The sequence below is a fragment of the Phyllobates terribilis genome, unplaced genomic scaffold, assembly GCF_046119375.1.
Source record: "Phyllobates terribilis strain yellow unplaced genomic scaffold, ASM4611937v1 Scaffold_5__5_contigs__length_657084704, whole genome shotgun sequence".
NCBI lineage: Eukaryota > Metazoa > Chordata > Amphibia > Anura > Dendrobatidae > Phyllobates > Phyllobates terribilis.
Window position 1 is genome coordinate 372,644,406 of NW_027362765.1, and position 27,801 is coordinate 372,672,206.

Consider the following 27,801-nt stretch of genomic DNA (forward strand, 5'->3'; position numbering starts at 1 on the left):
CGCATCGGGTGAGTGGTCGCCACTGAATGCAGATCACAGTCATGTTCACCGTATCCACTGGATGCAACAATTCCATGTTGCGTTTTAAAAAAGATATTTACTTATAAAATCAATGTCAGAATGGCTGTATAATGCTGATATTAATTATATTAAATAAAATTGAGCATTGAGCAAAATGATGATTAAAACATCAGAAAGGAAAATTTCATGTAGGATTATACATCCATACTGACATGGATTTTCACAGTAAGTACACCAACCTCAGCAGATCAAGGACATTTATTTAAAAAAAAACGAGCCTTCATACACCTCGGTCTACTGAAAAAAAAAGTTATGACTCATGAAATAAGATGAAGATCTAAATAAAACTCAAAAACAGAAAATCACTCTTTTATGAAGAGCACTGGCCAGCATCAGCACCCGGGCAAGTGCCAGGGCCCTGAGCAGGCGGGGGGACCCACTGACTGTCGGGCACCCCAGCACGCTATGGGACCCGTGAGCGGTGCTGTACCGGTGTCAACGCCCGCCCCCCCCCCCCCCTCTTGCTCAGCTGGCCGGCATCAGCACCCGGGCGAGTGCCGGGGCCCTGAGCAGGCGGGGGGACCCACTCACGGTCGGGCACCCCAGCGCGCTATGGGACCCATGAGCGGTGCGGTGCCGGTGTCAACGCCCGCTCCCCCCTGCTTGCTCAGCTGGCCGGCATCAGCACCCGGGCAAGTGCCGGGGCCCTGAGCAGGCGGGGGGACCCACTCACTGTCGGGCACCCCAGCTCGCTATGGGACCCGTGAGCGGTGCTGTGCCGGTGTCAACTTCCGCTCCCCCCCCCCCCCCCCGCTTGCTCTGGTCCCCAGCACAATATTTGCCTCTCCTTGTGCCTCTGCAGCAGCTCCGGTCTCTTCCGCGGCTGCTGCACTGTGATGTCTCAGGTCAGAGGGCGCGGTGACGTCTTTACACCGCGCCCTCTGCTGAGCCGTCACAGGCAGCACAGAGCGGGAAGACGCCGGTGCGGGAAAGGTTGTAGGGTGAAAGGATCTATTTATAAGCCTACTGATAGCACTTTAAAAAAAAACATGGAAGGTCAGATATTTATTTTATACCATTTAGTTAGGTCACTCTTGATTGCACGAAGGAAGGGTGGGAAGTTCTGAGGAGGTAATAGAGTTTTGACTTGTTAGATAAGAAAATCAGCTAGGATTGACCTAATTAACGAGGGTAGAGAGATATTAGGCTCTTTCAATTTTTTTTTTTAATTTAATTTGAAATTAAAGCTTTAAGGGATTGAAATTTATGGGCAGGAGATAAAGAACAGGAGATCGTCAGCATATGCTGCAACCTTACGAATTGTGGTTCTAAGTGTAATTCCGGCTATATTGGGCAAATTGTTATAAAATAGTAACACACTTTTACTTTTTTGGCAGATGACTATACCAGAAGCTCAGAGAGGCATGAAAGGTTGGATTTTAAAGTCTACAATCGAGATATCATACAAGCTTCACATGAAGAACGTGGCTATATCCTTCATATACCCTCATCCTCTAATTCATCAAACAGAAGGGGTAGAAAACATCAAACGTCTGCTACAAATGTGAAGCCATTTTCATGCTTAGAATGTGGAAAATCTTTTAACCATCATTCACATCTTATTAGACACGTGAGAAGTCACACTGGCGAGAAGCCGTATGCATGTTTAGAATGTGGAAAATGTTTTACAGCTAAATCACATCTTGGTAGACATCAAAGAAGTCACACCCAGGAGAAAGCATTTTCATGTTTAGAATGTGGGAAATCTTTTAACCGCAAAGAAGATGTTGTTACTCATCATAGAATTCACACGGGTGAGAAGCCATATTCATGCCCAAAATGCGGCAAACATTTCACACGTCAATCAAGTCTCGTCATACATGAGAGAAGGCATACTGGGGAGAAGCCATATATGTGTTCAGAATGTGGGAAATTTTTTACCCAGAAGTCAGATCTTGTTACGCATCATAGAATTCACACGGGTGAGAAGCCGTATTCATGTTCACAATGTGGGAAATGTTTTAACAAGAAATCTTATCTTGTTAAACACCAGAAAATTCACACAGGTGAGAAACCATATCCATGTTCATAATGTAGGAAATGTTTGCCAATAAAATAAGTCTTAATTTACATTAAAAAAAATTGCATGTATTTTATGAAATGTATGCAATTACCAATAAACATCTTTAAAGCTATATCGGACTGGGTGGTGGAACGACCGTGCCGTGATCTGAGGAGAGCTTGGAGGGGCGTGACTAGGTACCTCACCAAGCCAACCTTGGATGCACGGCGACTGATACTGCGATCCGAGGAGAGACAAGGGAGGCGGAACCAGGTGCTACATCAGGACTGACCTCAGGTGGATGGCAACTGACCCCCAAAGAACAGGAGGCAGGGACGGACAGGAATGGTAGACTTGGCAGGCACAGGCTGATAGGTAGACCAGCTGGCAAGCACGTCTGATAGGCAGCTGGGCATGGCTGATAGACAGTCAGTTATATTGAATATGAGCACTTGGACCTGAGAACTAGCAAGCGTGTTAGAAACAGACATACAACGTTGCTCAGGCACCTCCATGCTGGAGGAGGTGCCTTAAACAATAAGTGTCCTCCAGCTATTGGCTAGGCATACTTTAGGATGGCGTGTGCGGCCCCTTTAAGAGACAGGGAGTGCGTGCGCCCTAAGCACAGTGCTCGGGAATCTGCATGCACTCCGGGCAGTCGCCGACCTGGAAGGAGGAGGAAGTGCAAGACGGGGGTCACAGCGGTGAGTGAGCTGGCGTCCCTGACATGGAAGAGGGGCAGCATGCAGGGACGCCGGCGCTACAAAAGCACAGAGAATACATGTACATTAGGTGATGAGTCTACAAATTTCTAGGATATTTTCTGCTTTTTTTAAATTAAATTTTCATAAAGGATAATTGTATAAAATTTTGTTTGCGGGCCCTTTCACACCACAGTAAAGGCGATTAAATTCTCCTCTTCTGAGTATATTCTTACTACATTCCCTCTAATCTTGGTCCGATTATTGTAGAGGTCTTTGGCAATTACCTTTTATCTCACTCAAATTGGATGAGTGGACGTTCCCAATGGCTCACCAATTCTCTTGGCCCCTCATTAATCCTATATTTAGGTTATACAATTATAGAATCATAGAATGGTAGAGTTGGAGGGGACCTCCTGGGTCATCTGGTCCAACCCCCTGCTCAAAGCAGGATTCACTAAATCATCTCAGACAGATGTCTGTCCAGCCTCTGTTTGAAGACGTCCATTGAAGGGGAACTCACCACCTCTCGTGGCAGCCTGTTCCACTCATTAATCACCCTAACTGTCAAAAAGTTTTTTCTAATATCTAATCTGTGTCTCCTCCCATTTAGTTTCATCCCATTGCTTCTAGTCTTTCCTTGTGCAAATGAGAATAAAGATGATCCTTCTACAATGTGACAGCCCTTGACATATTTGTAGACAGCTATTAAGTCTCCTCTCAGTCTTCTTTTTTGCAAGCTAAACATTCCCAAATCCTGCAACCGTTCCTCATAGGACATGGTTTGCAGACCAGTCACCATTCTGGTCGCTCTTCTCTGAACTTGCTCCAGTTTGTCTATGTCTTTTTTAAAATGTGGTGCCCAAAACTGTACACAGTATTCCAGATGAGGTCTGACCAAAGAGGAGTAAAGACCGATAATGACTTCACGTGATCTAGACTGTATGCTTCTGTTAATACATCCCAATGATGAAGGATATTGATCCTTTTTAGGAACGATGGATTCCTGTTCAATAGGAAATATTTTCCCATTGTAGAGGTCTCTGTTGCCATCTGGCCAAAAGTACTGCCTAAACTGAGGTTGAAATGGGACATAGTATTTTTATGTAGAGCTTACAGTGGGTGCGGAAAGTATTCAGACCCCTTTACATTTTTCACTCTTTGTTTCATTGCAGCCATTTGCTAAATTCTAAAAAGTTCATTTTTTTTCACATTAAAGTACACTCTGCACCCCATCTTGACTGAAAAAAAAAAACAGAAATGTAGAAATTTTTGCAAATTTATTAAAAAAGAAAAACTGAAATATCACATGGTCATAAGTATTCAGCCCCTTTGCTGAATACTTATGACCATGAGCTGAAAGGAACTGCCCAAGGAGCTCAGAGACCGAATTGTGGAAAGGCACGGATCTGGCCAAGGTTATAAAAGAATTTCTGCATTACTCAAGGTTCCTAAGAGCACAGTGACCTCCATAATCCTTAAATGGAAAAAGTTTGGGACCACCAGAAGTCTTCCTAGACCTGGCTGTCCAGCCAAACTGATCAATCATGGGAGAAGAGCCTTGGTGAGAGAGGTAAAGAAGAACCCCAAGATCACTGGGGCTGAGCTCCAGAGATGCAGTAGGGAGATGGGAGAAAGTTCCACAAAGTCAACTATCACTGCAGCCCTCCACCAGTCGGGCCTTTATGGCATAGTGGCCCAAAGGAAGCCTCTCCTCAGTGCAAGACATATGAAAGCCTGCATAGAGTTTGCTAAAAACACATGAAGGACTCCCAGACTATGAGAAATAAGATTCTCTGGTCTGATGAGAAACATAAAAAAGCTAGATTGCAGTTTACCAAAATGTACATGGGAAAGCGTCTTGTAGACACATGAGACCAAGATAGAGCTTTTTGGTAAAGCACATGATTCAACTGTTTACCGAAAACGGAATGAGGTCTACAAAGAAAAAAACACAGTACCTACGGTCAAATATGGTGGAGGTTCAGAGATGTTTTGGGGTTGTTTTGCTGCTTCTGGCGCTGAGTGTCTTGACTGTGTGCAAGGCATCATGAAACCTGAAAATTACCAAAGGATTTTGCGTGGCAATGTAGTGCCCAATGTCAGAAAGCTGGGTTTGCATTATAGGTCAAGGGTCTTCCAGCAGGACAATGACCCCAAACATGCAAGAAGCCCCCAGAAATTGATGGAAACAAAGCACTGGAGAGTTCTGAAATGGCAACAATGAGTCCAGATATAAATCCCATTAAAACACCTGGAGAGATCTTAAAATAACTGTTGGGAGAAGGCGCCTTCAAATATGAGAGACCTGGAGCAGTTTGCAAAAGAAGAGTCATCTAAAATTCCAGTTGAGAGGTGTAAGAAGCTTGTTGATGGTTATAGGAAGTGATTGATTGCACTTACATATTTCAAAGGGTGTGCAACCAAATATTAAGCTGAGGGTGGTAATAATTTTGTCCTGACCATTTTGGGGGTTTTGTGTGAAATTATGTCCAATTTGCCTTTTTTTCCTTTGTTTCTTCAGTGTTGTTCCTATTGACACAAAGGAAATAAACGTGTATAACAAAACATGTGGAATTGCACTAATTTTCTGGGAGAAATACTTCATTTTCTGGAATAATTTAAAGGGTGCCAACACTTTAGGACATGACTGTCTTGGACACCTCACAAGATGTACAAGCAGAGTGTCGAGAATTTACAGATGTTGACGAAGGGAACACGTGATAAGATGCCATTTGGTATACCTATGGTTTGGTGAGAGCTAAGAGATGGTTCCAGTAACTGTTACTTTTGTAAAGAGAAATCTTCAGGATATAACGAAAAAAATAAATATAAAATAAGAGTATCATAGTCTACCATCAGCTATACAGTTATGTGTAAAATAATAGCAGTGTGTTTAAAACTACTGAGAAAAAGCTTAACCCTCATAATAGCATTTATTTCCATATCCACAAAGGCACTTGGAGAACTGCACATTCAATTCCAAATGAAAACATGAACAAAATATCAATTTTTAAACTGAAAATGAAGAAAAGGGAATTAGACTGCTCAAAAAATAGCCGTGTCTGCATTTTCATTTACAAACTCGAATATTTATAGTATAAACTGAAATGTGTTTCCAGACATAGCTTTTCTGTTACACTAATATTTAGTTATGTAACCTTTTATTTCTGATAACTGCTTTACCTCTTTGTGGCATGGAGTCAACTAACATCTGACACTTGCAAACCGATATTCCAGCCCAAGCTGACTATAGACTACATTCCACAGTTCTTCTGCATTCTTAGGTTTTGTATCAAAAAACAAAAATTTTTTATGTCACTCCACAAATTCTCAATCAGATTGAGGTCTGGGGATTGGGCTGGCCATTTGAAAACATCAATCTTGTTGGTCTGGAACCGGGATGTTGCCTGCTTGCTGGTGTGGTGTCCTGCTGAAACACCCAATTCAAGGGCATTTCTTCTTCAGCATACAGTAAAACGACGCCTTCCAGTATTTTGATATATTCAACTGGTCTATAGTTCCTGGTTTGCGATAAATAAGCCCAACTCCATAGTATGAGAAACAATCCCAAACCATTATGCTTACACCTTGATGTTTTAAAGTCCTCATAGTGTACTGTGGCTTGAATTCAGTATTTATAAGTCGTCTCACAAATTTTCTGCAGCCTTAACACCCAATAAGGACAATTTTGCCCTCATCTGTCCATAGAATGTTGCGTCACTCCTCTTTAGGCCAGTCAATGTGTTCTTTGGCAAACTGTAACCTTTTCAACACGTCTTTTTTTCAGAAATGGTACTTTACGAGGGTTTCTTGCAAATAGTTTGGCTTCATGTAGGCATCTTCTGATGGTTGCAGGACTCACAGGTAACTGAAGATCTTCTTTGATCTTCCTGGGGCTGATCATTGGATGCTTCTTTGCCATACTTGTGCTTCTTTGATCTATGCGGATGGTAGTATTTATATTCCCACCACGTGTTTCAAGTTTTGTTTGCCATTTTAAAGCATCGGAAATCTTTTTAGCTGATCAGCCAATTATTTTCTGCACTTCTCTATATGTGTTCCTCTCTCCAATCAACTTCTCGATCAAAGTTTTTTCCTCTTTTGTACAATATCTGGAAGGACCCATTTTACTCACTGATCATGGGTTAAAGCTATTAGGTATAACATTTGCTGCCCGCCTTCTTTAAATAAGGGTCATAATTGGCACCTGTTTCTTCACAGAATGAATGACCTCACTAATTGAACTCCACGCTGATATTAATTAGAACAACCCCCTTTCATTAAAGTCATTTACACCTAATTAACAGCATGCATGTCATGACTATTGATTTTGTTGGTTGCCCATTACTCACCTACACCTAGTCATTATTTTTTTCCCATGTTGTATGAGCTTTTCTGCCAAAAACAGTAATTAAACACATTAATCAGGCTTCTATCATTTTATCCATAACTGTACGTCCAGTGCCTCAGTCAGCTGAAATCCAGTACCAGTTTTCCCTGAGCTAACCTCTTTTCAAGAACGTGTCAGTAATTATGAAGATTTTGAAATTGAAGATTTCTCAGTACGTAAAGGATTTGACCAGCATGAGATGAACGATTTGGTACGAGATTTGGAACTATCAAAAAAGGCTTAAGAATTCCTAGCATCAAGACCGCATGAGAAAACTTGCTTGAAAAAGGAGCAAAGGTATCCTATTCTCGATCCATAGAAAGTGTATTTCTGCAATACTTTAGAAGTGACAGTGGCTTTGTGTATTGCCACAACATGCATGGTTTAATTGAGGAATTGGGAATTCCAATCTATAACTCAAATGAATGGCGACTCTTCATCGATAGCTCAAAATGGAGTTTAAAGTGTGTCCTCCTCCACAATAGCAATTTATTTAGTGCAGTCACAATTGGCTATTCAGTTCCTCTTTGTGAAGAATACGGAGGCATAAAGAGAGTCATTGACTTGTTGCAATATCAAAAACACAATTGGTTAATCTGTGTTGACCTTAAAATGGTATGCTTACTTCTTGGTCAGCAACACGGATACACCAAGTGTCCTTGTTTTCTGTGAATGTGGGGACAGCAGAGCTCATGAGAAGCATTGGGTGGAGAGCAATTGGCATCCAAGATTTGACCTCAAACCTGGTGATCCAAACATTCTACATCACCCACTTGTTGACAGAAAGAACACTACATTCCCACCTCTGCACATGAAACTGGGTCTCATGAAGCAATTCATTAAAGCTTTGCCAACTTAAGGAGACTGTTTCAAGTACCTAATTTTGGCATTTCCTAGCCTGCCCTTTGAAAAATTAAAGGCTGTTGTGTTTGATGGTCCACAAATTTGGCAATTCATCAAAGATGAACATTTCAATGGGACAGAACTGCTTGGCTATCCTTCAAAGACCTTGTCAAGGACTTTCCTGGAAATAAATGAGCAAACAATTACACTGAAATTGTCCAGAAACTCTTTGAGAGGTACAAAATGCTTGGTTGCAATGTAAGGTGCCCCAGCGAAGTAGTCGTGGGCGAGCTATGGCCCCTGCTCGCTCTGGCACCCTACAGACAAGATGTGTCCTCCCTCTGATGTGCTGCAGTGTATCTGGTGCTTTCCACTTACTTCAGACCAGCCAGTCGCGTCTGTCTCCAGGCATTTCTCTTCTGGAACCAGGTCAGCTTTAAATTCTGAGGACACGAGGTTCATAACAATAACTGGGACTTTACTTGGGGAAGAGGAATATGTATAATATTTACAGGCAGATATAATGGATAAGGCCCTAATGGTTGTCGTCTTTCCCCTTACTTGACAGAACTTCAGCCCTGGTTTCCAATTTAAGTAAAGCATCTCTGTTGCCTTGTTCTCTAGCCATAGAGAATCTTTCTCACCAGTGACAGTTGTAATGCAGCAACTTGCTTGGCATTACTGTAATGATCCAGGGTATGTTTTGGCCAACCAGGTACCTCCCCCTCAGCTGTCTGGTCACATGATTGTGACACCGCACAGGTCCTATGCACACAGAAGGTCTGATCACATGACTGTGACATCAGCAAGGTCCTGTCTGTGTGCATTGGATGGATATATAAACCCTGATAGATTTGAGACAGGTGTGTTAGGCGTGAGGCCTGTTCCCATGTGGGAGACCGTGATACAGTGAAGCCTGGCATCCTGAAAGGTCGAGGCTGGATCCTGTGTGTAGATGCCAGTGGCCTTGGAGGGAAAGCCGGCTTGGAAGGCAAGAGTCCTGGAAGGCGAAGACTGGATGTGTGTGTGAAACATTCCAGTAGTCTTTGAGGGAACGAGGGCTGGAGACCCCCACTTGGGAAAGCCCTAAAGCCACAGTGGTGGCAAACCAAACGGACTGAAGCAGCCAAAACCCGGCAAAGGTAAAAATACTGCTTAATGTGGACATTTATGCTATTACCTTGCTGAAGGCTGTAACCCTTGACTCTGCCCTGTCCTTCAAACCCCACATCCAAGCTGTCGCCACCTCCTGTCGCCTCCAGCTCAAAAATATTTCCAGAATCCGACCTTTCCTCAACCCGAACTCTACTAAACTGCTTGTGCATGCCCTCATCATCTCTCGCCTCAACTATTGCAACATCCTCCTCTGTGGCCTCCCTGCTAACACTCTCGCACCCCTCCAGTCCATCCTCAACTCTGCTGCACGACTCGTTCACCTCTCGCCTCGCTACTCCTCTGCTAAGCCCCTTTGCAAATCGCTTCACTGGCTCCAAATTGCCCAGCGCATCCAGTTCAAACTACTAACACTGACCTACAAAGCCATTCATAACCTCTCTCCTCCGTACATCTCTGAACTAATCTCCCGATATATTCCCTCACGTAACCTCCGGTCCTCCCACGACCTCCTTCTCTCCTCCACACTTATCCATTCCTCACGCAATCGCCTCCAAGATTTCTCCCGAATATCCCCCATCCTCTGGAATTCTGTGCCTCAACACGTCCGATTATCCACCACATCCGGATCCTTCAGACGGAACCTGAAAACCCATCTCTTCAAACAAGCTTACAGCCTGCCATGACCCCGCTGCCTCCTCAACAACGCCGAAGCTACTACTACTGCAACCCCCCAACCTACTGTCTCCTCCCCATTCCCGTAGAATGTAAGCCCGCAAGGGCAGGGTCCTCTTCCCTCCATACCAGTCTATCTTTATTAGTCTGCTTACTGTAGCGATATTCTTATTTTGTATGTAACCCCTTATGTACAGCGCCATGGAATCAATGGCGCTTTAAAAAATTAATAATAATAATAACAATGAACTGCAGCATTGGGAAATACCGGAAAGACATTGCATGTGTGCTTTAATTGACCCGGTGCAGCGAGTGTCCCCCAGTATGATGACTAGCACTGCCTTACATATGGTTCGAGAATGCGGGCAACTGCAGCCCGGTTGCTAGGGGCAACTGCAGCTCGGTCGCTAGGGGCAACGGCGGGGTCACGAAGATTAAAGCATTTTGCTGTGACTCAGCGGGGTCACGAAGGTTAAAGCATCTGGCTGCAACTCGGTGGGGTTGTGAAGATTGTCATCGCACTCATATACGGTTTTGCTGTGGCTCGGTGGGGCCACGAAAATTTTCTGGGGAGAGCGGTGTGTGTGAACAGCGTACCGCGATGGCTGTGAATGGAGCAATATCCCCAGACGGGTTGGATGACTGGCTGCAAACGTCCTGCAGAAAAATGGAGGGTCCTGAAGAAATGCAGGAGCAGATAAAGATGGCTGTGAAGGGAGCAGCAAATGAGTCTGAAGCTATTGAGCGATTAAAGTGCCTGTTAAAACCACAGCAGGAATTTGAGAAACGTCTACTGGACATGGTGCTGGAACCGCAGGAGCTGTGGGCACCGTATAGAATGGCAGCAGTGAACCATTCTGTGAACTCTCCGGGGGCGCCATTGTAATCCCAGAGTGCCCGGGGAGGTGGTAAGAGCTGTTGTGAACTGAGTCCTAAGACTATTGTTGATTTTTCTTGTAAAAATTCCCCTACGGGTGTGGTTGTTAAAAAGGGGGTGGAGTCTAAAAAAGGGGCGGTTGTTCAAAACAGCGTGGAGTATAGAAAATCAACAAAAATTTACTGATGGTGGGTTGGTACCGCTTAAAAATGACAATGTGACCGTTGATAATGGAGTAGCTCCAGTAGAAGGGGATGATGTTGAGGTGGGAGGTGACTTGTTGGTCCACGACACCATAGGGAGTGACGCAGACCCCACAACTGACGGTGACACTACAAAAGTAGAAAGAGAGTTCAGTCAGGAGGGGCTAGACGAGGGGAGAGAGTCCCCCTCTCGTCGTAGACAGCGCAAGAGCCACAAAAAGGTTGCTCCGGTAGTCTTTGCTGCAAGTGAAATTAAAGAAAATGTAGTACTGTGTGCCTTTGTTTCAAGTGTGGATTCTCCTTTAGAGGCAGAAGAGGAGATGACGTTGCCAGTAGCAACCTCCGGTACAGTACTGAGACAGAAGGATCTGATAGCCCTGAAAGAGGAGGCGGCCAGTCCTGACCAAGAGCTGGAGCCTATCAGGCAGCAGTGGCAGAGTGACGTGCAGCAACTATGGGAAAACCTGGAGGAAAGTAACCAATGGAAGGAAGTGTTCCAAGAAATGAAAAAGGACCTCCGCAGAACCCAAGAGGAGGTTGTGCGGTTGCAGTTTGACAAAGCGATGTCTGAAGATGAGTTATGCGAGATGAAAGATCGTTTTGCCCTGGTACAGTTGGAGCTGATACAGGAGAAGCAAAGGCTGGATGAGGGTCTACACCAGAGGGATAGGGTGCTGTCTGCCTTAAAAGGGACGCTGCAGGTTGAAGTTTCTGGACGTGATCAAGACCTAGAACGACTGCGCGAACAGTTCAACCGGGAGCTGCGTGACTCAAAGAAGGAGCATGGTGAACTCATGAGGGAGCTGCAGCAATTCCAGGACCAAGTAAAGCCCCTAATGCAGGAGAAGGAGCGACTGGTGGATTCTCTGTATCAGCGAGACCGAGAGCTATCCGCCCTGGAAGAGGCAGAAAAGAGGCATGAAAAGTTCAATAGGGAACTGCAACAAACTAAGAGAGACTATGAGGATCTCCTCAAGGTTACCGAAAAACTAGAGGAAGTTAAGGCGGATGCAGAGCACATGCGCCAAGTGGTTGAGACCACTCTGCAGGACACCCGTCGTGAAAATGGTGATCTCCGCAGAAAGACCCTAGGTCTGGAAGATCAGGTGAAGGAGCTGCAGACGTTCTGTGATGGTCTCCAGAGGGCAGAGACGTGCCTTGAGGAGAGAGTCAGCAAGATGGAGGCTGAGCCGAAAAAGATGGAGGAGTCTGTCGGAGAAGCCACAGACCAGGGCCAGGAGTTGGCCACTGGAGATGGGAGGTATGAAACAGATACCTCCTCAAATAGTACGAGCTCGGGTGATTCGGTGGAAGTAAGAGCCGAGATCAAGGAGCTCAAGGAGATGCTACAAGTCCATATGAAGCAAGAGAAGCTTGAGAGACTAGCTGTTGAGAGCCGAGTGGGCGCATTGGAGACAGAGAGGTCTGAGGGAACTCTACTGTTAAAGGAGCAGTTGAAGCAGGAAGAGCTTCAGAGATGGGCTGCTGAGAGGCGAGTAGCAGAGCTAGAGGGAGAAGTTTTCGGGCTCAAAAGTCGCCTGGCAAAGTATCACTCAGTGAACGAGGCCTCCTTGGAGAAGGGAAAAAACAAACAAGTTGCACTCACTCCCTTATACCGTGAGAAGTGGGACCTGAGGAGAGCTAAGAGAGTGTTAACAGAAGATAAAATTGAAATGGAAGTGGTCAAGACGAAAATTTGTGCAGTTGTAGCTGTGAGTCAGCTCAGGGAAAGCATACAGGGTGAAGAAGTTGAAAGTCAGTTGCCCCTGAAACCTGAGCTAGATGATCGTTTGGAGACTACTGGTGAGACAGAAACCTCTCGGTACAAGTGCCTCATAGATGTACCCGAGGATTTGAGAGAAGAATGCACCAGTGAGTCCGTGCATGAAGCGTTTAAGAAGGCCGTGGGAGCCTGTAAGGTGTACTCGACCTCAGGAGCTAAACAGCTAGTGGTCCTGTCCACGACCGAAGTCACAGTGAAGAGGGTGGCAATCCTAAGTGACATGCACTGGCGATGTATTCGCACAAAGTGGTTTCTCCGGTTGAAGACAGAACAAGCCGTTAGACAACTGGAGCTTAGGAGAAAAGCTCACAGTCTGCGCGAAGAGGTCATCCGGGTGCCTCATGTGCTCGTGAGAAAGCTCATTGGGAGAAATGGCCAAGCCATGCAGATGATGGTAAAGAAGTCTGGTGTGGTGAAAGTAAGCTGTCCACGTGATCGTCAGGACTGGATACCAGATGAAGACGGCATGGTGTCATTCTCCGCTGTAGGAACGGAAGAAAGCCTGGCATATATACGCATGCTGATCGAGTACAGAGAGACCTACCTGCGAGAGGTAGAACAGTTGAATCTCGCCAGACTGCAAATGGAAAGGCAACATCGCCTGAGCAGCAGAAGATGGCAGCCGTCTTGAAATTGTGAGACCAGACAGAGAAAGGGCCCCCTAAGTAAGAGAACAGCCACAGCTGAAGTTAGGGACCTTTCAAGATGTCCTGAGAGTAGTGGGCGTGGGTTTAGACCTCCAGTAACTCAGGTTTGAGTGGCCCATACAAACGACCCAATAGAGGACGAGACAATACGGAGTCGAACCGGACCTTAGATACAAGGGCATGTGAGTCGCACTACTGTACTGACCGCTGGGAGCTGGGGAGGTCTGACAAGGTTACGACTGACCGCTGGGAGCGGGGGAGGTCTGACAAAGTTACAACCCGGAAATGTGACTTGACCAAGTCAGTGACAATGACAGATGGTAGGTCCCTAAGGAATGGGCTAATGTCATTGACTAATATTCCAGGGGCTGAACAGCATAATTGACAAGTACATGGTCTCTGTATGAACTGTGGGATATGAGGCGATTGTGTATATTATGTGTTCAACCCCACAAGTTTGAACAGCGGGGGGGTGGGGGATATGTAATGCAGCAACTTGCTTGGCATTACTGTAATGATCCAGGGTATGTTTTGGCCGACCAGGTACCTCCCCCTCAGCTGACTGGTCACATGATTGTGACACCGCACAGGTCCTATGCACACAAAAGGTCTGATCACATGACTGTGACATCAGCAAGGTCCTGTCTGTGTGCATTGGATGGATATATAAACCCTGATAGATTTGAGACAGGTGTGTTAGGCGTGAGGCCTGTTCCCATGTGGGAGACCGTGATACAGTGAAGCCTGGCATCCTGAAAGGTCGAGGCTGGATCCTGTGTGTAGATGCCAGTGGCCTTGCAGGGAAAGCCGGCTTGGAAGGCAAGAGTCCTGGAAGGCGAAGACTGGATGTGTGTGTGAAACATTCCAGTAGTCTTTGAGGGAACGAGGGCTGGAGACCCCCACCTGGGAAAGCCCTAAAGCCACAGTGGTGGCAAACCAAATGGAATGAAGCAGCCAAAACCCGGCAAAGGTAAAAATACTGCTTAATGTGGACATTTATGCTATTACCTTGCTGAAGGCTGTAATTTGGGCCAAGTGGGCCTGTCTGCTACTTGAGAGACTCCCTGATGTTATGTGTGTAAATATGCCGGTGATATACTAAGATGGACTGTGTGAAAAGCGGTTTATGATAAACAATAAACTGCAGCATTGTGAAATACCGGAAAGACATTGCATGTGTGCTTTAATTGACCCGGTGCAGCGAGTGTCCCCCAGTATGATGACTAGCGCTGCCTTACACAGTATATCCGGATCCTAGTTCTCCCCACATCTTAGGTTTGAGTCCTGACTTCTTCTGCAGCCTGCAGACAGAATGTGCCCCCGGGTCCTCAATGACTCTCTTGAGTTTCTCAGGCCGGCTAAGGGGACTCTTGTGGAGGGATTGTTCTCCTTGGTGATCCACTGTCTGGGGTATGGGGCTCACGTCTGCCCTAGCAGCCACTTTACTGAGGCTGCCCGTACTGTCCCAATCTCTCACTGAACTTTCACTTCCTGCTACTAGAAACTAACCAGAGATTTTCCTAATTTGTCCACCCTCTATGGGCTGTCCTCACACACAATTACAAGAGTTGTTCAGTACTTTTAAAAATATTCCAATGTGTTTTAATGATAAATAGAAGCTTCTTTCTAATTACCTCCTGGTGCTGTTTCTGCCTGTGAGCGGCGCTATCAGTGGCCGCTCATAGGCAGCACGTGACCCCCCGCTGACGTCATGTCAAGTAAGGCGTGACTCTGCGCTGGGATGTGAGCGGGGTTATTCCCCGCGTCACACCCAGTATCCACTGGACAGGAATGGGGACAGGGGAGAGCGCTCGATGGATGCCGGGTGTGACGCGCAAGGTAACCCCGTCCACAGCCCAGCAGCCACCGGTGGAATGCGGAAGAGGGACCCTTGGCTGCAGCCTGGACTTGTGATGTCAGCGGATGTCAGAGCCAGCTGCAGCCGGGGGTCACGTGCTGCCTGTGAGCGGCTGCGGATAGCGCCACTCACATGCAGAAACAGCACCAGGAGGTAATTAGAAAGAAGCTTCTATTTATCATTAAAACACATTGCAATATTTTTAAAAGTACTGGACAACCCCTTTAACTCTCACTGTCCTAAATGCCTGAAATCCTACTGGCAGACTTAACCTGTCATCTGCATTCGGGACAGTGGCATCTTGTGGCTGGCTACCAATACTACAGCCCACATGGAAACATATCAGTGACAGAGCATTTATTCACATCCTGTGCTCAACCATAGCACTGGGTTCCCTCTCCCTCTACTGGTCTGGATTATCACAGCTTAACTGGACCTAACTGCAGCCCAGAGAGATCTAACTGTAGGGAACATACTCTTTAACCCTTTTAGTGCCAGAGGGAAGGTACTTCCTTCCCCATTACTACAGCAACAAGAGCATCAAGATGCATTTTCTGTATAGCCATCTTGCTAACTTCCCTGAAAACCTTGGTACAGTCACTGATGAGCAAGGTGAATGATTCCATCAAGATTTGAAGGTCATAGTGAGACTGTATCAGGGTAGCTGGAATGTGCATATGATGGCTGACTATTGTTGGAGCATCAGACAAGATTGTCCACAGTTTGAACTCTCCAGGAGTAAATTTTACCTTAACTGTTATCTAACTTTACTGGCACACAATGTGACACCATTCCACTGAAACTGCCCTGACTAAAGTCACCAACGATCTACTAACCGCCAAATTCAAGCGGCACTACTCTGTCCTCCTCCTCCTGGACCTGTCATCTGCCTTCGACACAGTGGACCATTCCCTCTTACTACAGACTCTATTATCTCTCGGCATCACAGACTTGGCCCTATCTTGGATCTTGTCATACCTAACAGACAAGACATTCAGTGTCTCACACACCACCTCCTCATCTAGTCCCCTATCTGTCGGTGTCCCCCAAGGTTCAGTTCTAGGACCCCTGCTCTTCTCCATTTATACCTTCGGCCTGGGACAGCTCATAGAGTCTCATGGCTTTCATTATCACCTCTATGCTGATGACACACAGATCTACCTCTCTGGACCTGATATCTCCTCCTTACTAACCAGAATCCCACAATGTCTGTCTGCTATTTCATCCTTCTTCTCTGGTAGATTTGTAAAACTTAACATGGATAAAACCGAATTCATCATCTTTCCGCCATCTCACTCCACCCCCCCATCTGATCTATCTATCAAAGTCAATGGCTGTCCTCTCTCCCCAGTCCCGCAAGCTCGCTCCCTCGGGGTAACACCAGACTCTAATCTCTCCTTCAAACCACATATCCAAGCCCTTTCCACTTTCTGCTGACTGCAACTCAAAAATATCTCCCAGATCCGCACATTCTTCAACCACGAATCTACAAAAACCCTAGTGCACGCCCTCATCATCTCCCGCCTCGACTACTGCAACCTCCTGCTCTGTGGCCTCCCTTATACCACTCTCGCACCCCTCCAATCTATCCTAAACTGCTGCCTAACTAATCCACCTGTCCCTCCGCTATTCCCCAGCCTCCCCTTTCTGTCAATCCCTTCACTGGCTCCCCATTACCCAGACATACAAAGCTATCCACAACCTGTCTCCTCCATACATCTGTGACCTAGCCTCCCGATACATACCTGCACGCAACCTCCGATCCTCACAAGATCTCCTTCTCTACTCCCCTCTTATCTCCTCTTCACACAATCGCATACAAGATTTCTCCCGTGCTTCACCTGTACTTTGGAACTCTCTACCCTAGCATATCAGACTCTCGCCTACTGTGGAAACCTTTAGAGGAATCTGAAGACCCAGCTCTTCCGTCAAGCCTACAACCTGCAGCAACCACCGCTCCCCCATACCGCTGCACGACCAGCTCTGCCCTCACCTACTGTATCCTCACCCATCCCTTGTAGATTGTGAGCCCTCACGGGCAGGGTCCTCGCTCCTCCTGTACCAGTCACTGTCACATTGTATTCAAGATCTTTGTAATTGTTCTTGTATGTATACCCCTTCTTCACATGTAAAGCGCCATGGAATAAATGGCGCTATAACAATAAGTAATAATAAGAGCACGCTCACACTGGCCATTTAAAAGACTTGAGTCAAGTGTGTTTTTTTTTTTTTTTTATGCTTTGCGACAATTGATGCAAATATTCAAAGAAAATTTCAGATTAGATTTGTTTACAAATGTGTCATTTTAAATTGCAAAAAAACAAATCTAAAACGTTGCAAAATTCTGTTGTTTTTGTCCCCCTGAATGAAAAAGAGGAATTAAATCTGAACAAAAAATATATATAGGCCAAAATAGCCTTATTAAAAAATTCAACCCCAAAAAAAAACAAAAACAAAAACAGGGCCTCATTTGACCAAAGGTATGTGATAATGAAGAAGAAAAAAAAAACAATAGATGAGATAACGCCTACAATAGAAGACGTATAAAAAGTAATAGAAGACATAAAGGAACAGAGGAAGGAAAGTGATGTCCTGCATCCAAGTGCAGAATAACCTGAAGACACGATCGCCATGATCTGATAAATCCATTCATCCAGCACCATGACAACCAGCACTCGCTGAGCCTCCTGGTCATGTGATCTCCTGACTCCTCCCACCCATGTGTGACATCACCACAGGTCCTGTAAGCACAGAGCAGCCATATATCCAGTGTGCGGCTCTGCAGGCGGTGGAGGTATGTATGTACATATAACGCTTATTTTGAGTCCTCCATTGTTCTGTTTTTTCATTTGATGCCATTTTACGTAAGGTATAAAAATGTGTCACTTTTATTCTAGAATTTTCTTCATTTTAAAAGTAAAACCATTTTTTATTGAAAAAAAAACAATTTTGTAAGTGTGCTTTTTTTTGTAATAAAGTGTCTTTACATTTATGTACAGCAGCACTCTAATGAAAATTGTTATCTTACATCCCCTGTGCCGTCTGTGCATGTATTTAATATACTTACCGATCCGAGTCTCCTAAGTTTACATTGAGAAAGTAACAAACAAATAAATCTGCTAAAGCATGTAAATATGAAATATATTAAATTTGAATTGCATTACTGCATAATAAGAAAAAATGGAAATGCTTAGAACCAATTCATGCATGCCCAGCAGCAAACGACAAGGTGATCTCTGGTTTGCTGGGAACCTATCTAATGTGATCCTGAAGCAGGTAGGATCCTGCTTCAATTAAAACCATCACAGGAGCATAGCAAGGTACGTGAACCCGGCATCTCCACCTCCAGGAGTAATCCGGGGGACAGGGATAGTGCAAGGGATTGGATAGGTGCCCACAGTCCCTAGTCACTACGTGACTACAGTGCTTAGACGCAGTCACAGAAGGACATACCTCTCAATGTTTAAACACAGGAAGAGGGATATGTATCGTGGCACAAATACAGTAATTTTCCCCTTAATGAGGCTCCTTACTGTTTTCACCCACTACAATAATAATTATTATTTCTTTAATTCCAACATATTCCACAGCTCTATACATTTTACAGTGGACTTGTACAGCCAATAAAGACATAATACTGAGTAACACATAGTTCAACAGGTACCAAGAGAAGTGAGGGCTCTGCTGCTCTGCTTCCCCTATGAGGAAATAGGGGAGACACAAAAAGTAAATGGTAAAATGTGCTTGTATTGTATAATACAGCCATAATATACTAAACAGGGTATGCACTTAAGGCTGCATTAACCAGTCATCAGCCAGTAGGTGTACAGTACAGACAAAAAGAGCTATTGAGTACATGAAGGCTGTGTAAACAGATGCTATGAGGGACCAGTTGTGGAAGAAATTTTTGGAAGGACACAACTGGAATCTATATATATAATCGTCTTATCCCGTCTGTCTGTCTGTCTGTCTTTCTGTCTGTCCTGGAAATCCCGCGTCGCTCATTGGTCCGGCAGCGGCCAATCAGCGCGCGGGATTTCTGAAAAAAGATGGCGGCCGTTAGCGGCTCATCTGGCGGACGGAGGTCAGCGGCTATGCAGCGGGGAGATGAGCGGCGCTAGCAGCACAACTACCCCGACCGGCGCCGCTGACCTCCATGCGGCTAACGTCGGAAGATCAGCGGCTTGGCCCGCTGATCTCCTGACAGCAAGTGTGAACGGGGGAGCGGCGCCGCCGGTCGGGATGCTTCTGCTGCGAGCAGCCGCTCATCTCCCGGCTTCTCGCAGCAGAAGGAGCCGCACAGGCAGCGCCGCTCCCCGGTCCTCGCTAATACGGAGCCGCACAAGCAGCGCCGCTCCCGGGCCCACACTAATACGACGCTGATTGGTCGCGGTGGCCGGCCGCGACCAATCAGCGAGATGGGCGGCAAATTTAAACGCCGCTCTGCTGGTTGGTAGCGGCCGGCCACCGCGACCAATCAGCGAGATTGGCACAAAATTGAAACACCGCTGTGCTGATTGGTCGCGGTGGCCGGCCGCGACCGATCAGCGAGATGGGCGGCAAATTTAAACGCCGCTCTGCTGATTGGTCGCGGTCGCCGGCCGCGACCAATCAGCGAGATTGGCGCAAAATTTAAACACCGCTGTGCTGATTGGTCGCGGTGGCCGGCCGCGACCAATCAGCGATATAGGCTGCAAATTTAAACGCCGCTCTGCTGATTAGTCGCGGTGGCCGACCGCGAGCAATCAGCGAGATTGGCACCAAACTTAAACAACGCTCTGCTGATTGGTTGCGGCCGCCGGCGACCGCTACCAATCAGCGATTTTGGCGCCAAATTTAAACACCGCTCTGCTCATTTAAACAAGCTCTCCGGTCCTCACTAACACAGTTCGCTGATTGGTCGCGGCCGCCACCCGTGACCAATCAGCGATTTTGGCGCCAAATTGAAACAACGTTCTGCTGATTGCGCCCGGTCGGCCGCGTACATATTCTAGAATACCCGATGCGTTAGAATCGGGCCACCATCTAGTAGTTACATAAGTGAGGTGAGGCAATAGCCCAGTCTAAAGAAATGTGTTTTTAAGGCATGCTTAAAACTGTGGGTATTGGGAATTAATCAAATTGTCATGGGTAGTGCATTACAGAGAAGTGGAGCAGCTCGTGAGAAGTCTTGGAGCTGGGAATGGGAGTTCGGACTATTGAGGATGTTAGTCTTAGGTCATTAGTGGACTAGAGGGCACTCGTAGCGTGGTAGACTGAGATGAGGGAGATGTTCGATGGTACAGAAATGTTACAGTGATACGTTTGGAGTGAGGATTAGAGAGGTACATTTATATTGGACACACTAGCTTATGGGCAACTAGTGCACTGACTGGCACAGGGTAGAGGCATCGGTGTAACGACTGGAGAGGAAAATGATCCTGGCTGCTGCATTCAGGATGCATTAAAGAGGGGAGAGTTTTGTTAGAGGGAGACCGATTAGTAGAGAGTTGCAGCAGTCCAGATGAGAATGAATAAGAGCAACATTAAAAGTTTTTGCAGAGTCAATGTTGAGAAAAAGTTGAATTCTAGAGATGTTTTTGAGGTGTGGGTGACATGAGCGGGCAAGTGGTCAAATGTGTTGAGCGAAGGAAAGATCTGAGTTAAATATAACCCCATGACAGCGGGCATGCTGCTGGGAATAATGGTAGAACCGCATATGGAAATGGCAATATTGGGTTTGGGAAAGTTAGTAGAGGGAGGAAACACAAGGAGTTCAGTTTTTGACAGATTCAGTTTTAGATAGAGGGAGGACATAGTGTTAGACACAGCAGAAAGACAATCACTGGTATTTTGTAGTAATACAGTGACCCACAGGTCCCATTACAATCACGTGGTCTGCAGCTACTGTGGTACATTAACTCACAGAGTATAAGTAGTGACTGGTATATCAAGTAAGTAAACATTCACAGAAAATACTATATCATAAAACAATAGATTCTTCATTAGAAAAGCATTAACACGATTAATGTTAAAACTGTACCAAGTAATCCAACAACATATAAATACCTATAAATGCACAAGGCTGAGCGACTAGCCCTAACTGGAACACTTAACACACCAAAAGAAAATCACTAAGTCTAGGCTTCAAATATATGTTCCTGTTAGACACCCTACCTAACCGCGGAGTTTGACACCCTAAAAACGCAATGACGCCCCTGCTCAACGAGGACTGTCCCTAGCAGTCCCAATCTATAATCAAACAAACATATGATCAACATTATTGTAACCGTCACCATGTGAAGCCATATTAATACGACAACCACAGTAAAGCAATCGTAATATCCAAATCCTAGTGCCGATAAAATTCAACATGGCACTGTACTCAATGTAATCAAAACCCAATCATTCCGCAATCAGTGCCCAGACCAAGAATATACGTAAATCCTAGTACCTAAGGAAATAGAATTAATATGGCATTGTAATCAATGTTGCCTGATTTGTAGTACACCTCAATCAGTGCCAAGTTCTTCAGGAGTGAGTTAATAATAGATTTTGAACATGAAACTCAGCTGAACAATAAGATGAACAAAGGTACTTAGCCAAGATACGCAAAGATGTCACCTGCTTCAATAAATATGGGCAAGCTTGGATACAGGTGTCAGTAGAAAAGCCCAATCGTGTGGAATACAGAGCACACTACACCAGGTCTGTATGAGGTCCTATAAAACCACCTCAAAGGGGTTGTCCTTTACTACAGTACTGAAGATTTATCTTTTCGATAGGTCATCAATAACAAATCAATGGGGGTTTGACACCCGTCACCATATAGCTGTTATTAGCACCCACCAGACTCTGGTGGCTGGGAGCGATGTTGTGAAGGGGAAGCCACACCGAATCAGCAACGTGACCCTCCGAATCAGTAGAAATACCAGAGGTCATAGCATGTCCTGGTGATATGACATCAAGATTATGGCCCTTTAAATGTTTCCTCTTATTATCCTCCGGAATTGTATTTTCTTCAAGGGATTTTGTATGATTTTACATAGACTCATCTTTCTATTCAGATTTCGACAATATCGGACCCTCTCAATGGAGATCTTTTATATCAGAGAATTTTCCTGATTGACCTGTCAAGGATGGATAGAATCAGAGACGCAAATATGGGAGAGAGTATACTAAATCTGACCCTAGAGATCATCTTCCGGCTTACAGGAGAGGTGAGAGATTCTGATGACGTCACATTATATAGATTTATGGTAATAGATTGTATGACTAAAGAGGTGAGGAGGACTCTGGAAATTAGATTTATTACTATATCTCTCCATACACAGGATTATACAATGGTGAAGAAGACCTCTAGTGATCACTGTCAGGCCCCTGTGTCTGAAGGACGGGGAGGAACCCTGAGCCCAATCCCGTTGCCTCCACCACACCCCCGAAGACATGAGGACATCAATGACCAGAAGATCCTAGAACTGACCTACAAGATGATTGAGCTGCTGACTGGAGAGGTGACACTGCTGGGAATGCTGGGACATTATACAGTGACGCTATGAAGTGATCGGGGGGATGATGGTATCATTGTATGTGTCAGGTTCCTATAAGGTGTCAGGACGTCACCGTCTACTTCTCCATGGAGGAGTGGGAGTATCTAGAAGGACACAAGGATCGGTATAAGGACGTCATGATGGAGGAGCACCGGCCCCGCACATCACCAGGTAATAGACAGGACTAAATACATGGATTTGTTGAAGGAGTTGGTTGCTTTAGGAAAATCTTAAAGGCATTGTTCAGCCACTGAAAAATCTAAAAAAAAGCTTTCAGAATTGTATAAATTAGATACTATTCTCTTCACTGATTCCCAATTCTCTCACTCTAACCCTTCCTGGGACCTTTGATGGTCTCTGTACTTGTTCTTCTGGTCCAGACTGACATGTGACCTCCTCCATCAATCATTGCAACAGGAGCAGTGGTCACCACAGCGGCCAATGATGAGACCTCTCTACATCCTCCAATGTAACACTCAGAACCTGCGCTTGTGTCCAGGATGTAGTTTATTTCTCTTTCTATGTTTATAAAATATAAACATGAAATATAATTAACCCCTTAGTGACCAAGCTAATTTTAAGCTTAAATGGAACCTGTCAGCAGCATTTTACTAAGTAAAGTACAGACAGGGCCATATTGGCGCTGTCATACTGATTAAAATGACACCTCACGTGAAGAAATCCCTTTTGTAGGTTTTCTTTCATCTCTGTTTGAAGTTTCCTGCGGCTACCGGCACCAGTATCAGTTAGTCGGCGGGGGGGTGCCAGGTGTCGGACCCTGACCGATCAGACATTGATGACTATCCGAAGCTAAAGTAATGGACAATCTCTTTAGTGCAAAGTCGGATGAATTTTTTTTTTTTAATTTTTACTCTAAAATGTTGCTTTAGTCCCAATTTTTTCACAAGAAAATGGACCCCACATTTTTCTACCTAGTTTCTTCTGAGCACGTTGATACCCCACATGTGGTCAGAAACCTCTTTTTGGTCACATGGTCGGGCTCGGAAGGGAAGGAGCACCATTTGAATTTTGCAACGTAAATTTGGCTGAGATAGATTGTCGGCACCATGTCGTATTTACACGATCTCTAAAGCATCCAAACAGCAGAAAACTCCCACAAGTGACTCCATTTTTGAAACTACACCCCTCGAGGATTTTATCCATGAGTTTAGTGAGCATTTTGAACTCACAGGTACTACACAGAATTTGATAACAATAGGCCGTCATATTGAATATTTAAATTTTTTCACGAAAATGTTGATTTAACCCCAAATTTTCACTTTTTCAAAATTTAACATAAAAAAATGGACTGCACAGTTTGTTACCCACTTTCTTCTGAGCGTGGCGATACCCCACGTGTTGTCAAAAAGTTATGTTTGGACACACGGAAGGGCTCGGAAGGGAAGAAGCGACATTTGTATTTGGAATTGCAGACACCATGTATCATTTGCACATCTCGTGAGGTACCAAAACAGCAGAAGCCCCCATAAGTGACCCCATTTTGAAAACTAGACCCATCAAGGAATTCATCTAGGGGTGTGTTGAGCTTGTTGAACCCGTAGGTGCTTCATTAAACTTTTTCAAATGTGGATATAAATACGAAAATTTATTTTTTTCTGCTAAAATGTTGTTTTAGTCCCAAATTTCTAACTTTCACTATGGATAATAGGAAAAAAACGCACTCCATAATTTGTTCAGCAATTTCTTCTGAATGCGAAGATACCCTATATGTGGTCAAAAACTGCAATTTGGGCACATGGTAGGAGTCCGAAAGGAAAGAGCACTATTTGATTTTTGTTGATTTTTGGAGTGTAAATTTGTCTGGAATAGATTGCGAATGCCATGTCACATTTGAAGAGCCACTGACTCGCCCCCTGGGCCTGTGTTGTGCATGCACATGTGTACCCAGAGCCGGATCGCTGGGGGTTGTAGTCTCCGTGGCGATGACACGGCCCGTGCCCAGGGTGGTCAATTCAGTGGCAGTCTGTTTGTAAGGTTTTGAGTTAATTGTCCGACTACGCCACCCGTGGATTGCGGCCAGCGCGGACCGCCGCTGCAAGGCAGACTGCTGGGGCTGATGGGGTATGCAGCTGAGGTGGTGTGACTCCCCACGGGAGGAGTGCAGCCCCAGGGCAGTGTAGTAGAGGATGGGAGTGATGGTGCGGGCGTCCCAGTACTAATAGTGCCGACGCGGTGAGAAAGCACAGAGACAAGGTGTTGCAGTTCAAATGCTTTACTCACAGTTCTCATCCAGGTCACTTGTGCGCAGGTAGGACCGCCCGAGCCGTGCTGCGTCCACCAGGCAAGGGGCTCAGTCAACCCCCAGGTAATTCCGGAGTGTGGCCCAGGACTCCCTTCTATTCCTTTCTCTGGCCGTGCCCCACCAGTGACACTACTTTTGTCCAGCTGCCTCGGGCCTTCTCCTGGGAGGGCTTCGTGTTCTCTGCCCTGACCCTATGTGGCATGCCTTTCTAGTAGGTGTAGTGAGGGGTCGCACCAAGATATGATGGCGACCGCCGGTCCTTGGCTGAGGATTAGTCGCCTCCACCAACTTGGGATCCAGTACCCTGTTCTGCCAACCTGTCACCCTAATCTCCTGGGCCTTTGGGGTTCCTTCTGCCTTCGCGTCTCTGGGCCTCTCTTGGTGTTCTGTTTCTTTCCTTCTTTCCTTTCTGTTCCTTGCTGTTACTGTCCTTCTCCTCTGGCTCTGGCCTTCACTCTAGGCCTGCCTCGTGGAGCTGGGCCCTGGCTGAGCCACAGCTCTCTGTCAGCCCTCTCCGGCTGAGCTCCTCTCCTCTCCTCTTCCTCTGACTGTCTTGTCTCTACTTCTAAGATGGTGCCCACCTTATATACCTCCCTCTCTGTGTATGAGCCCAGGTGACTAGCAACCAATGGGCTCCTCCCTATGCCCAGAAACCCTCCCCTCCTGCTCCTACATCACTGGGTGTGCTTCCCCCTCCCCACTCCAGCCAGGGACAGATGCTGTCGTGCCTGCACTTCTGTCTCGTGGGAGCACCGTTGAGCTGTCCCTCGGAAATGGGGTGTGTGTGATGCATGCAGCCTACCGAGCCCTGGTCCACACTCCCTCCTTGATGAAAAGCGACATTTTTGTTGTGCTTTTCATTATTTTTTTTTAAAGTGTTCGTCTACGGAATAAATGATGTGACACTTTTATAGATCAGGTCGTTCCAGACTCTGCGATACCAATTAGTTGTACTTTTTTTTGCTTATCTTTGTTTTATCACAAAGGCTGCGTTTTCAGTGGCAAAACTGCTTTTCGTGATTTTTGTGTGCTTTTTTGTGATTTTTTTTTAGGTTTATTTTTTATTTTTTTTGGACAATTTCTTTTACTCTTTCACTTTTTCACTGTGGAACATATAAAATTTTTACTTTGATCGTTGGTCTCATGCACCGCAGTACTCGTGTACTGCATTGACGGAGATATGTCAGTGAGTTACTGGCTCAGCCTGTTAGACACTGCTTAAAGCTGGATCCTACAGGCCACAGATGACCTCTGGGTACCATGGCAACGATCGGCACCCATGATTTCAATTGCAGGGCAGTCGATCCTCCCATAGGGGATCTTTTAACCCCCTTTTAACCACTTAGATCAGGTGTCTCAAACACGCGGCCCGAGGGCCGCATGCGGCCCCTGAGGCTGCTTAATGCGGCCCGCAGGCACCAGAGCCCCCATAATGATTGCGGCCTGGTCCTGAGGGCCGCCGAAGTCAGTGATTCTTTTCAGTTGAATGTTCTACAAGTTAAGGACCAGCATGGGCCATTACTACAAGATGGGGACCGGGATGGGCACATTACTGCAGGATGGGGACCAGGATGGGCACATTACTACAAGATGGGGACCAGGATGGGCACATTACTACAACATGGGGACCAGGATAGGCACATTACTACAAGATGGGGACCAGAATGGGCACATTACTGCAGGATGGGGACCAGGATGGGCACATTACTACAAGATGGGGACCAGGATGGGCACATTACTACAAGATGGGGACCAGGATGGGCACATTACTACAAGATGGGGACCAGGATGGGCACATTACTACAAGATGGGGACCAGGATGGGCCATTACTACAAGATGGGGACCAGGATGGGCACATTACTACAAGATGGGGACCAGGATGGGCACATTACTACAAGATGGGGACATTACTACAAGATCGGGACTAGGATGGGACATTACTACAAGATGGGGACCAGGATGGGACATTACTACAAGATGTGGACCAGGATGGGCACATTACTACAAGATGGGGACCAGTATGGGCACATTAGTATAAGATGGGGACCAGGATAGGCACATTACTACAAGATGGGGACATTACTACAAGATGGGGACTAGTATGGGACATTACTACAAGATGGGGACCAGGATGGGACATTACTACAAGATGGGGACCAGGATGGGCACATTACTACAAGATGGGGACCAGGATGGGCACATTACTACAAGATGGGGACCAGGATGGGCACATTACTATAAGATGGGGACCAGGATGGGCACATTACTATAAGATGGGGACCAGGATAGGCCCATTACTACAAGATGGGGACCAGGATAGGCACATTACTACAAGATGGGGACCAGGATGGGCACATTACTACAAGATGGGGACCAGGATAGGCACATTACTACAAGATGGGGACCAGGATGGGCACATTACTACAAGATGGGGACCAGGATGGCCACATTACTACAAGATGGGGACCAGGATGGGCACATTACTACAAGATGGGGACCAGGATGGGCCATTACTACAAGATGGGGACCAAGATGGCCACATTACTACAAGATGCGGACAAGGATGGGGACATTACCACGACATCGGGAAACTACTACAAGATGGGGACATTACTACAAGAAGTTGGTCAGAATCACTATATGCTGCAAATTGTAAGAAAAAAATCACTGTATTTGGCCAATTAGTGGACACAAAAAGGAAATAAAAATTGTAAAAACTGTAAACTTGTAAAAACTATAAAACTGTACCATAGCCCATAAAATGAATGCCATATAAAAGAATAAAATTAAAAAAGCCAAAAATGTTCAAAAAATGATCCAAAAGTTCTATAG

General features: G+C 45.8%; 2 protein-coding genes across 2 annotated transcripts in view; both read left to right on the forward strand.

The window, feature by feature from the left end:
- Positions 1-2,813, forward strand: part of LOC141273220 (uncharacterized) — a 35,193-nt gene extending 32,380 nt beyond the window's left edge. Inside the window, exon 9 of the mRNA XM_073684791.1 lies at positions 1,561-2,813. Coding sequence (XP_073540892.1) covers positions 1,561-2,113 — 553 coding nt within the window. The 3' untranslated portion in view covers positions 2,114-2,813. The remainder of the gene's footprint in view (positions 1-1,560) is intronic.
- Positions 2,814-17,865: 15,052 nt separating this feature from the next.
- Positions 17,866-27,801, forward strand: part of LOC141271571 (uncharacterized) — a 101,008-nt gene continuing 91,072 nt past the window's right edge. Inside the window, exons 1-4 of the mRNA XM_073681619.1 lie at positions 17,866-17,970; positions 22,223-22,375; positions 22,490-22,669; positions 22,753-22,876. Of these exons, the coding sequence (XP_073537720.1) occupies positions 17,896-17,970; positions 22,223-22,375; positions 22,490-22,669; positions 22,753-22,876 (532 nt within the window). The 5' untranslated portion in view covers positions 17,866-17,895. The remainder of the gene's footprint in view (positions 17,971-22,222; positions 22,376-22,489; positions 22,670-22,752; positions 22,877-27,801) is intronic.